Source organism: Phodopus roborovskii, unplaced genomic scaffold, assembly GCF_943737965.1.
Source record: "Phodopus roborovskii unplaced genomic scaffold, PHOROB, whole genome shotgun sequence".
Lineage (NCBI taxonomy): Eukaryota > Metazoa > Chordata > Mammalia > Rodentia > Cricetidae > Phodopus > Phodopus roborovskii.
Window position 1 is genome coordinate 44,150,289 of NW_026126418.1, and position 12,643 is coordinate 44,162,931.

The following is a 12,643-nucleotide window of genomic DNA, read 5'->3' on the forward strand; positions in this document are numbered from 1 at the left end:
TCCTAGCTCTGTCTCCTGAATACTGGGATTCAAGGCATAACTTACCATTTAAAGTAAAATCTTTAAGGAGCTTAGCGTACTAGGCTGTTTCATAATATTTCAAAACAGAATAATATTCTGTTTTCATAGCAGGAAGCTGGTGTCCTAGTTATTTCCTGTAAGTAAAGGAAAGATTTTTTTCTTGTTCTGCAGCTGACTACAAATGTATTTGTGGATCCATTTAGAAATGCCATAGTAAGTGTATTAATTGTGCTGTCTTTGGCACTATTTGACTACAGTGGCATAAGCTGTCTTTTGGGAATCAGGACTCTGTTCTCAACAAAATGTTAGATGGGGAACAGAGCTTTGGCTGTGCATGTGAAAACCACGGCTCTTTGCATCCAGTCTGATCATTTGAATGATGACTTGGTAATGGAGTTGGGATCTGTGTCATTAGTTTTCAAGGTTTGGTTCATAGGATGTTTTTTAATTGTTCTCAAGAACAAAAGAATGTATTGTGACATCAATGCACATGTATTGACAAAAAACCAACTTCACTTCCTCAGGTCAGACATGAGAGTTAGTTATTGGCATTTGTTCTGAGATCTGAAATTCAAGCTAGTAATGGTCTTCTAGTTGTTTTGATTAATCTTAAAATGCTTTTGTGTTTCTAGAAACATTTTATAGGGTTTGAAGAGTAGAAATTACAGAAGAAAATATAAAATAAAAATTTAATATAGAAGATATTGTTGTAAACCTCATAAATGCTGAAACCAGGTAAATCTTATCTGTTTTATCTAAACAACTTTAAGTGTGTTTTTTTCCCCTCCCAGGACATTTATTCAGACCAGCTGGGGATCAGCCGTTTAACCTGTCCACAGTGTCGAGTGCCTTCCCAATGGTCAGCCACCCAGTCTTTGGTCTACATTCAGCCAGCTCAGGGCATTCAGAATTTGGTGGTTTGGGGACACTTGGTACACCCACAGCCTTAGCCGCACATCCCCAACTAACATCTTTTCCAGGTAAACATCTCCTATGGTGTTCAAGGAAAGGAGGAAAGCCTGCAAATGCTCAAGCAGTAATTGTTTACTAAATTGAACAGCAAAGCATAGTGTACTAAATTCACAGGCAAGAATTGGCCTGGTTTTATCACTTACAGATGAGTGTAAGGGGCTACAGCACATCGGGTATTCAGATGTTTGCTTACCTAATAAACACTTGTCATAGAACAGAATATTTAAGGCAAGTGTTTATGATGCATTTTACCAAATTCGTGTGTTTATAAAAATGTGAATGTACAGTTTTAATTTTTATCAGCTTTGGTTTTCTTTGGGGTAGCTATGTGGGTGTGTGCATATGTGTGCATGTTAATGTGTCTTTCTGTGTGTATATTGTGCTATGTGCTAGGTACACACGTGGGAACACATTTCTGGAAGGTCAAAGGTTGAAGTCAGTTGTCCTCAATCAGGATACGCCTTCATTTTGTTTTCACTGAACTTGGAGCTCACTGGTTCCCTAGGCTGGCAGCCTGCCAGCTCTGGAATCTCTGTTTTCTGTTCCCAAATATGTGCTTGGCTTTTTACACTTGCTACATAGGATTGCTCTCTAGTCCTCATGCTCTGTGGCAAGTGATTTATTGACTAAACTTTCTCCCTAGCCTCCTTTATCTAATATTTAAATCAAGTATGTAGTTTGTCTTGAAATGTGCTCGGGTTAGAGCACTTGCCTAGCATATGTGAGGCCCTGGGTTAGACACCCAGCACTGGGGAAAATTACCCTAGGAGTCTAGCTTTTCTAACAACTACTTTAGGTCTTCATTTTCTCTACTTTGCTGGGAAAATGAGGCTGAATCTTACGTTTCTATATGGTCTTCTATTTGAAAACTGTTTCCAAAGCATGTTTGGAATACATGTTTCCACAGCAGTTATGCAGCTGGTTTATGTGCCTGGTCAGGGCTAGTGTGACATGCAATTCTATAGACTTGGCCACATAGTTGCATTCACACACATTTAAGTCCAAATGTAACATTAATGTGCATAATACATTTCAGTTTTAATAAGGAAGCTTGGTTTCCTGGGACACTGTTTAAAACAGCAGAGCTTAGTTCTAGCTAGAAATTTACCTTCATTTACATCTGTCTTGGACAAATCTCTGACCTCTCACCCCCAGATTTTTAAACCTGTAAACTGAAAACTGTAAAATCCCCTGCTTTCTAGGGCTCTGTGAAAGTTCCAGTAGACAAGCATGTCTGTTGCTGTGTGCAGTGTCTGACATGTATAATTAGTCCAGAATGACTAAGTATTGTTATTTTTTCCTGCCCACTTTAGTGGCAGACAAAGTATCTACTGGTTCTTTATAAAGAATCAAGTGTCTTTTGAAACATGGAAAACAGAAAATGGTTACAAATGTGTTTCAAGTATTTTACCTTGAGTCACATTAATTTCATTGTCTTGGAGAGGGGGTGGTGGGAAATTTTATGAATAGACATTATTGACCAAGTCTGAATATTTCTTTTAATATATTAACAGGGACTTAAAAAAATTAATTGAAGCAGAGTCTCACTGTAAACCTGGCTTGCCTGGGACTCTTCTGTGTAGATCAGGCTGGCCTCAAACTTACCTGCCTCTGCCTTGTGAGCAGTGCCATGCCTTGTTCATTCTGTTTTTAACATGGTTCTTTAGTACCATATATCAAAAGCTAACTCCTGAAGTACCCAAATCATATCTAAATAGTTAATGTACGTAGTTCCTGATATCTTCAGTACTTTCAGTTTTGTGATAATTTATAGTACTCCTTTTGAACATTTCTAAACAACAGTATATAATATTTAATTTAAATACTGAAAAGTTAGTTGGTTAATGAGTAGTAAAAATAACTTTTTACTTTAATAATAGTATCTTCAATATATAAAAACCAGCCTAAGGCCAGTGAGACAACTCAGTGGGAAAAGGCACTTGTTCCCAAGCGTTAGGACTGAGTTCAGTTTGTGGGACCCACATGATTCGAGGAGAGAAATTATTCTCTCTAGTTTCCTTCTGACTTCTACATGCACTGTGACATTCATGCACATACATGTGAATGAACACACACAGCAAATAAACAAAAATATTGAAGAAATTCTACATACACAATTAACATAATTCTTGAACCTGCATAAGGTTTATTGATTTTGTTATGTCATGTAGGAACACATCCGTACAATGTATTTTGGGGCTTACTAGAGAGAGATGATTATAAGGCAGAAGCATTAGTGATAAAAACATGCATATGTGTGTGTACTTCCTTGCCAAATGGGTAGAGATTATGACTGATTTTAGAGAAATCACTTTGTTTAAATTACACTTTGGTGCAATAATTTAAATAGATAAATTCTCTTTATTTCAGAAGGGTAACAAAATGGCAACTTTAGGAAAAAAAAGTCTCTCATAAACATAAGGAATTCACAAGAAGATAGTAGCAATTTTAAGTTTATTTATATTTAAAGTATCTTACATTTCAAACAGCAAATTAACCTTGTGTCATGGATAGTATAATACAATCAAAGTTTAATTTTACATTGAAATAGTATTTTAAGAAGTTTATTTAAAAATACTTACAATTTTTGTTGTTTACATGTTAATACTATAATTTTGGGATGTTTTCCATATATGAGAGATGTTTAAATTCTGTCATATCAGAGCCAGGCATGCAGGCACATGGCTAGTATTCTAGAGCTTGGCAGGCAGAATATCACACGCTTGGTGCCAGCCTGGGCTAAACTGAGATACCCTGGTGCCAACAATCAAAGAACAAGAAACCTACAAAGAAATGAACTGCATGGTCAGATTGAGATTCAGTGTATACTCTAAACTGGAAATGGTTGTTGTGACTGCTGTAGTGTTTCTTAGGGACTTTGCATTTGCTTAGGCTTTCAACCTGAACCTAACTGTTATTTTTCATTTGATAAGTTAGCTTGTGACTGAATTTATTTCCTCAATGTGAAAACTACATAAACTCTTCAGTGAAAAGTTGTAATTTCCTGTGTAATAATATTAGAGATTTATCATCACTAAAGGCCATTTTCTTTATCTAACTGATCTTGTATGTTTGTCTCTGGGGTGCCTCATCACTGTGAGCATACGGTTTTCCTATTATTCTCTAGTACCTACTATGTATTTGATTACTGTTAACATTCTGAGGTATGTTTTAAGTACGTTTTAATGTTGTTTTTCTGAATTTGATTATATCTATCACACTTAAAATTTTAAGCTTTGACAACTTTATTGGCTTCTTAGTTCTTTTTCTCTAACCTTAAGACTTTGGTCACAAGTTCAATGAAACAGTTATTGCTGGGAAACTGCAGTCTGTCAACTAAGTGGAGACTAAGTTATAAACCTGCAAGAAGGAATGGCTTGTGCAGATAGCCCCTCCCCGAAAACATACTCCTTATCCAACTAAATGCAATCTAGAGAATGGTTGAGTGACTGATTAACTGCAATTTTCAGTTTTTCCTGCTTTAAGTCCTAGCATTCAGGCTACAGTTCACTAGCTACTCCATCTTGGAGGGCCACCAAGGGCCTTTGCAGTGTTTTGCCTACATTGTCTCTGGGAATGGTAATGACCCTGAAACATTTCATACACATACCTGGGTTCCTCTGTGTAACAACTCTGTCCTAGAACTCACTCTTTGTACCAGGCTGGCTTCAAACTCAGAGATCTGCCTGCCTTTGCCTCCTGAGTGCTGGGATTAAAGGCATGTGCCACCACTGCCCAGTTGAACAAATACCACCTTTACATAATGAAGGCATACTCCTAGAACTTTCTAAAGATATGGTAGTACAATCTCCTGATATTATTATGTTTTCCTCTAATTTTCTGTGTTTATTCCAGTCAAAGAAACAATGCCATATTGTTTAGGAGACCGGTATGTAAGCTTACTTTGAAATTTAGTGGATTATCCAGTTGAAGATTGTTTCCAGGATGTGATATGAGGCAATACAAGAGGTTCTTTAGATAAAATCCAAATCTCTTTTAAATATCCACTCTTCCTAAAAAATTGGCTTTCCCCACTAAGAGTCTTAATGAAGAAGTACTGAATTGTATTCCATGATTTTCTCCAATTTAGTTGTTTGATATGTATTAAAAAAATCACTCTCATCTATAATTTATGAAAAGCATAAAGGAAAACTCAAGCTTTCCATATCAGTTTTAAAGCTAGAAGCTTTGTAAGCCCTTTTTCTTTGTTTCTTTGTTTTTGGATTTTTGAGACACGGTTTCTCTGTGCAGCCCTGGCTGTCTTGGAATTCACTTTATAGACCAGGCTGGCTTTGAACTCCTCCTTCTTCTGCCTCTTGAGTGCTGGGATTAAAGTCATGTGCCACTACTACCTGGCTTTTAAACCTAATATTTTAATGAAAAAGTTACTAGTTTTGAAATTTTTCTTTGAGAACTTATTTCTTAGTCTAAAACCAAAAGGGATTATTAGAGTTCTATATTTTTGTTTTTATTTGACTCAGAAATACTTCATCCATAAATGCATTTGAGATGCTTATCTGATATTACCCACCCCCTAGGTTTATATTGTATATAATTGGAGGAAAATCTTAAGAGACTGCCAATGTGAGCTTCAAATCTAAAATCTTGAAATAGACGAATACAGACTTTGTTCTTTTCCTTATTGACTTAGTAAATAGATGGTATAGATTATTAAGTCAAGTGGTTCTTTTCCTGTTTCATGTTTTTATCAGTTTTTAAGTTGTGAAAACCATTCTTTTTTAGCTTGAATGTAGGAAACTGTTAATGGAAGATTCTTGAATAAGAGAGGATTATACAAATTACCCAATTACAGTGGGGGGGGAGGGGAAGATCAGAACTATCAGTTCTATCCCAGGAGAAACTTGAAACATTGTTTCTGGAATAAAATGTAAAAGTAGTCCCTATGTGAGTTTGGAAGTTAATTCAATTTGTTTTTGCTTGGTTTTGAGGTGCAGAATGGTGGCGAACCACAGACGTTCACGCTCGTGCGGGAGCGCCCTTCTTTCCACCGTTACTGGGAATTCCGCCACTGTTTGCTCCTCCAGCCCAGAATCACGATTCTTCATTCCATTCAAGGACTTCTGGAAAGAGTAATCGAAACGGTCCTGAGAAAGGTACTCTCGTGAGCATGAGTGAAAGACGGGAACCTCTGCCAGCGCTCTGTGGCAGTTTGCTTTTAGGATCACTTTTAGAGCCCTTTGCTGGATGCTTCTATGTCATCTTGCTTGGTCCTCTAATAATCTTTTCAGATTACACATGTTCTGATTTGCAGCCAAGGCAAATAAACACTTGTGCTAGGAAAAACTGCTTATTACATTGATGTGGGTTAGGCTGGATCTGAACCCAGTCTTCCTCCTCTCCCCTCTGTATGTCATTATCTTCATGTACCGGACTGGATAGATTGCTGCTTCTTCTCCACTTAAGTATTAGTTTTGTCCCTGCTAGTCCCCTACTACTGTGTTGTTCTTTAAATAATCAGCATTTCTGCCGTTTCTAAGTATCGTTATGATAGTGTTTAGAAGTTACAGTGTTTTAGATAGTCCATTGGTTTGTTTTTTTTTTTTTTTTTTTTTTAATGTACATTGGTGTTTTGCCTGCATGTGTGTCTGTGTGAGCATGTAGGGTACCCTGGAACTAGAAGAGCAGTCTGTGCTCGAAACCACTGGGCATCACTCTAGCCCTGCCCATTGCTCTTTTAAATTGAGTGTTTCTAAAAGCACAATACTTACATGTGATATATTTCCTAAACATGTTTGTTTAACTTAAGTGATATTCACAGAGCTTAATGCCAGTGAAGAATTCAGTTGATTTAATATGTTCATAATGTTGCATGATGGCCGTTCTCTATCAATCATATTCTAAAATTCTACCTAACTACCTTCCCTGGCCCAGCACATCTGTTGCTTGTACCTTGTCTCTGTAGTACTCGTCATTAATTGTTCACATAGAGGAATCATATGTAACTCTTAGTGTCTGTCCTCTTTTTAACAAACACTGTTTGTCAGCTTCATCCACATCACACATACCAGGTATTCTATTCCTTGTTCTGACCAAATAATGTCCCATTACATAAACATGTTTATTTTCAAGGTATAAATGGGTCAGTTAATGGAAACAGTGCACCATCTGTACTTGGTGTCAGTACATCTGTACTGTCCACTCCGGCTTCAAGTTCCATGGGACAGAATCAAAGCACAAGCTCAGGTGGAGGAACCCTAAAATGTCATCAGGAACAAAGCAAAAGTCAGCCTTTGGATGCCAGAGCCGACAAAATCAAAGATAAGGTGAGTGGTCTCTTTAAGAACAAGTACATTCTGGATCAGTTTATATGGGAAATACTTGACAAGTCAGGACCCCAGAATGTGTGGATTAATTTCCTGTTGGCAACCCCTGTTTTTGCAGGTGTATATTTTTATTAGAATAGATATCTGGGACAATTAAAACTCAGTACCTGTACAAATAATATATTTTGTAGTAATAGTTATGAGTTGTGCTTTTATTTCTTTTAGTTCTTCAGCTGCAGGAATTGAACCTAGGAGCTAAACTTGCATTGTACTACTGAGCTACGTTCCCAGGCCCAAGAGAACTTGATGGAGAAATACTAGATGTTAGCTCTATTCTAATTGCTTTGCATATGCATTTCAATTTATCCTGTACGCTACATTTGGTGGTTATTAGTAAAAACTGGAAATTAACACTGAAATAGTTACCCACTAAGTGGCTGAGTCAGAATTTGAAGCCAAAAATGTTACCTCCATCGTCTATAGTTTAAGGGAACAAAACTAAGCCATCTTTTATTATGGGGAAATCTTAGATAATCTCAATAGACTAATACTTCCATTATGCATATTGAACAGTTAACCACATTGAGCCAGTTCTGTTTCTATATGCGAGTTGTCATTTTATTGTCTCTGAGTACTAAATACATTCTTTTTGCCTTTGACAAAAGAGTAGGCCTTTTTAAGGGAGAGTCCTCAGCTGGGCATGGTGGCTGACATCTTTAATCCCAGCTGAGGCAAGCTGACTTCAGGCTGTTAGAGAGATCCTGCCAAAAATAGAGCCATAAAAACCCAAGAGATGGCAGGCATTGACCTACCTATAAGAGGGCTTTTTGCTGCCTATTTAGTATTCCTTTCTCTTTATGTCTGTTTCTGTGTCTCTATGTATGTAGGTGTTTTTGCCTCCATTATGTCTGTGGAGTGTGCTGTGCCCACGGAGGTCAGAAGAGGGAGTTGAATCTTCCAGGCCTGGTGTTATAGACAGTTGTGAGCTGCCTTGTTTGTACTGGGAATTGAACCTGAGTCTTTTGAAAGAGCAGCCTTTGCGCTTACTTACTGAGCCATCTCACTATGCTATCAGTGAATTACTTCCATGTCAACTGACAGGCTCTTGGCTGGTAGTGTCCTTATGTAGACAGTGGTGTACAGGGAACTCAGATGGTATGTGCCATCTTGAGAATTGCAATGCCTTCACAACAGTTTTATTGTTTTTCAGCCACCACAGTGGCTGCATCTGAATCTGCTAGCCAGTATCTGCTAATCCACCATTACTGGCCTACTTCTCAGGCAGTGGCCTGGCAGGACTTCGTCTTCCTGGATTCACCTCCTAACCCTGCCACCAAATGCAGTTTTTAGCTAAATCTCTATCTTTCTGTTTAGCACTAAAGACTCAGGAGTCAGAGGCTGCGGTGAAAACCTGCTCCTTAGAGAGGCTGAGGAGCAGCTGTCTGACCTCCCCTCCTCTTCAGTGTCCCAGAAAGGAGTGTCTCTTCTGTGGTGCCAACCCAGAAAAGGCCACCACATTCAGAGTCCCTCCCCCTCCCTCTACTTCCTGTGCTGTGCACCTCTCTGTCTTCTACACTTCCTCTGACTCTCTGTCATTGCTTTCTGTCATCTAGTTGCAGGCTCCGCCTTCTGACCCAAGGTTGCTTTTATTTATTTAACACAAACTCTGGCTTCACAGTGTGATCATATATCCCGCAACACAGTTTATAAGCAAATTTTGCTGAAAAATTAATGGGTGCCCTGCTAGATAATTTTCCTGCTAGCCAGCTGGCAGTATTCCCTGTGTGCCAGTTTCATTTACCCAAGACACCTTTAGCTGTGTTTTTACCTTTGTTCCTTTTCTTGATCTCTGTTTTCTCAGCAGGAAGTGGATATTTCCCAAACATAGTACACCTTTATAAGAGCTTGGGGAAGGTGTCCTGGTGTGTCTAACTCATTGACTATCTCAACAGCCCTGTCAAAGGTCCCAAACAAACATTTTCTTTCTGCTTCAGACACTGAGCCCCTGAGAGAACCTGAGGAAAGAGCCTTAGCTCCCCCCCCCCACCCCACCCCGTGACCCAGGGTCGGGTGCGCCTCCCACCTGCTGCTCTTCAGCTGCTCCCAGGGCTCCCTTAGGATGTGTTTCCAAGGGCAGGCCCATCAGTGTAAGCAACAAGACCTTGTTTCTCAGCTTGTGCTAGCTCCTTTGTGTGACACACCACCTGCTCCTACCTCCCTTGCTTTGTGAAGCTAACCCAATGCATTGTGTCATTGGATATACGTCTATTGTATTTCTGAAAGCCAAGTGCCTGTCCTTTCAGACTGTCATCCTACCTCGTGGTAGTAGTGATGGAAATCTAGAGAAACTTGAAGTGTCTGCAGGTTCAAGGCATTGCACAAAAACCTTGGACGGCATGAATGTGAAGCAGCCCTAACTTTGTTTTTTTTAGTGAGGAACCAGCACTTCTCACTAAACCCTCTCTCCAGGGGCACATGTTCAAAACTTACCTCTCTGTCCCCCCCAACCCCCAGGTTGTACAGACAGATCAGTACCATATTGGTGCTTATAAACAACTCAGTAAAAGTAATAGTATACAGAGACTGACTGTTAAGCAAAGTTTTAATTAAAGTAGAATTTAATCACAATGTAAAATTTATGATTTCATATAATCTTAAGCACTTTTGAGTAATACATGTGCCAACATGTATTATGGTAACAGATTGCTTAAATAAAATGAACATAAAATCCTGTATTTTTATTCATTTTTCAAGATTAAAAGCTTTGTTAAAAAAAATTGCCTCATTAACACTTTCCCGTGTAGTTAGTTTGAAAGAAATCTCTTCAGATAATTTGTGTGTCTTTCCTCAGGGATAGAGTCATTGATGAGTAATTTCCTCGTATTGCTTGCTTAGAATGTAGTGCAGACCAGAGTATATAGACAGACAGCTGGTTTTGAAAATAAGACTACTTAACATTGAAAGTATTTTATTCTTGCAATTATATAAATTTCTGTCCTGTGCAGCCAATGAGATTATTTGTCTGTTTATTTATGAATTAAAGAAAATTTTAAGGAACATAAAAACCAATGTGTTGCCATGGATAACATATACAGTGAACCCAAAAATTTAAATTATAATTTAAGTATAAATTACAGAATTATAATATGGTCCAGCACATCCATTTGTGGTTATGTGCCCCAAAGATTTGAATGAAGAGTCTCAAATATATAAACGTGTAGTTTCATTATTCATGGTAGCTAAAAAAGAACAGTACGATTCCTCCTAAGATAGATTTACGTTTATGCACATGTGTGCTAGCATACATTTCACAGCACAAGTGTGGAGGTCAGGGCATAACTTGGGAGCATCCTTTCTCTCTCTCCTCCATATGTGTTGTTAGGCTCAGTTTAGTCTCTGACCATCTCCCTGGCCCAGGGTTTAGTGTTCCCATCTCACAAGATGAAAATAGTTTTGAAGGTATATTCTGATAGTTACGTGCCAAATGGGGTGTATTTAATAGTACTGAGCTCTGAATTTAAAAAGGCTTAAATGTTTAAATTAGAAGTGCAGGTTTTCTGTGGACCTTAAGGAGGCTCTTCTATATTATCACTCTGACAGGCAGTATCTGCTGCTCCCACAACAAAATGCACTTGCCCTTTCCTCTTAAGAGCCCTCTAAGCTGAGGTCTGTTGGCCCATCCCCCCCTTATCTCCTGCCGCTTTGCTCTGACTGGCCCAGCTGGCTTTCCATTTTGAATAGAGTCCAGTTAGGGGCTGTTTTCATTGCCATTCCTTGTCTTGCAGAGCTCCTATCTTACATCTGCATAAGGGTGCTTGTCAGCCCTTGGGCCTCAGCTCACAAGGTTCTCATGCCTGCAACACAGCCTTGCTTTCACCCTCTAGCACATGTCGTACTCTAATGCTCCTGTTTTATAAATGATACTTAGCACTCAAAATTTTATGTCCCAAGTTAATTTGTGTCTCCTGTTCTCACTAGCAGATTTTAAGTCCTTTTCTCATATCCTGAATCCCCAGATTTAGGCACCAATACTATGTTTAGGCACATAACCTGCCTTTGTTTTGTTACTGAAAAAAAAAAAAAATAGCATACAGTGAAACGAAAGTTCAAGAGAGTTCTAAGAAACTCTGTGATCAGATGGGATGAATTTAAGCACCTCTCATTTGATCATTTTTATGAATTCTAGATGACTTTTTAAAAGTTTTCATGAAAGTAAGAGACATTAGCTAATTAATTTACAAATACCACACACACACCATTCCTAGAACTTTGGAAATAAAATTGTTGATATCCAAACTTACTTCTGCCTTTCTTGAGTGCCACTATAGTTCTGACGCTTGTCTGCTAGCTTCCCTGGGGTTGGTTGTCACACACATGCTTTTCAGAGACCACCTCCCTCAGTATCGCATTAACTGTTTATGAGTGATGATCTCTCCTCTTTGTTATTGAATGGATTCTTACCTACCCTCAAGCTTGAGAACCTGCACCACCAGATGTATATACCTGGGAGGGGAGTAGAGTCCCTGTTCTCATGTCATCTTTAAAAAAATCAAATTATGTACAGGTGGTATGAGCATTGAAGTAGTTTTTTCTCTGCCAAATTATTTTCGAGGCCACACTCCTTGCCTTCCAGCATCTGCTAAGCCAGAAGTGGTCATTTTAGGTTAGATGCCCATTATTAACAGACCCTGACTGCAAAGGAGTTGATTCCATCCTAGTGGTAGATGTAACATTAACTTTGTTCTTTCCCATTGGCTTCTACCTGTCATCTTTCTCACCCTGCTGTTTCCGCAGCACTGATGCTCTGAGAGAAGGAGATAGATGCCACAGGGAATGACGAAGCAGGTAGTCTCTCTTGTTGGGGACTCTATCTGTGGAGGAGAGTGGAGACTTGAAAGCTGTAACTGCAGCTTCAATTTGCCTTCTCATTGTAGAGGTGCCTTACTATCCTTCATTCCTAAATCCCCAGTGGTTGTGAAATCTGTGTTTTAATGAGGACTGACACTTGGGTAATTTATATTTTTTCTCAATATTGTATTCTTTATCTGTCAGCGCATGCTACTGAAATGATTGGGAGTTCTACTTAATTGTATTGTCCTATCTTTTCAACATTTCTTCTTTTCAGTCTTCCTAACAGTTGACTTTTATTATTGTTACATAACAAAGTTTTATGGTCATCTCATGATTTATCTTTTTAATATTCATACATTCACATAATGTGTTTGGATACAATCCATCTTCTTTATTCCTTAGTCTTCCAATTTCTTCTATATTTCCTTCCCTCTCTCCCAACTTCATGTGTGTGCTGATGTGTGCTCTTCCCCGTCACCCTACTCCCCCATTACCCACTGAGTAGATTCATTGTT

The 12,643-nt window shown here is 38.6% G+C and overlaps 1 protein-coding gene across 23 annotated transcripts in view; it reads left to right on the top strand.

Moving 5' to 3' along the window:
* Window positions 1-12,643, top strand: part of Baz2b (bromodomain adjacent to zinc finger domain 2B) — a 213,283-nt gene that overhangs the window by 128,482 nt on the left and 72,158 nt on the right. For 18 of the 23 annotated variants that reach the window (XM_051184605.1, XM_051184617.1, XM_051184621.1 and 15 more), the window contains 3 exons: window positions 813-1,001; window positions 5,943-6,107; window positions 7,084-7,277. In XM_051184605.1, coding sequence (XP_051040562.1) covers window positions 813-1,001; window positions 5,943-6,107; window positions 7,084-7,277 — 548 coding nt within the window. The remainder of the gene's footprint in view (window positions 1-812; window positions 1,002-5,942; window positions 6,108-7,083; window positions 7,278-12,643) is intronic. The other 5 variants (XM_051184609.1, XM_051184620.1, XM_051184622.1 and 2 more) reach the window with 3 other exon arrangements.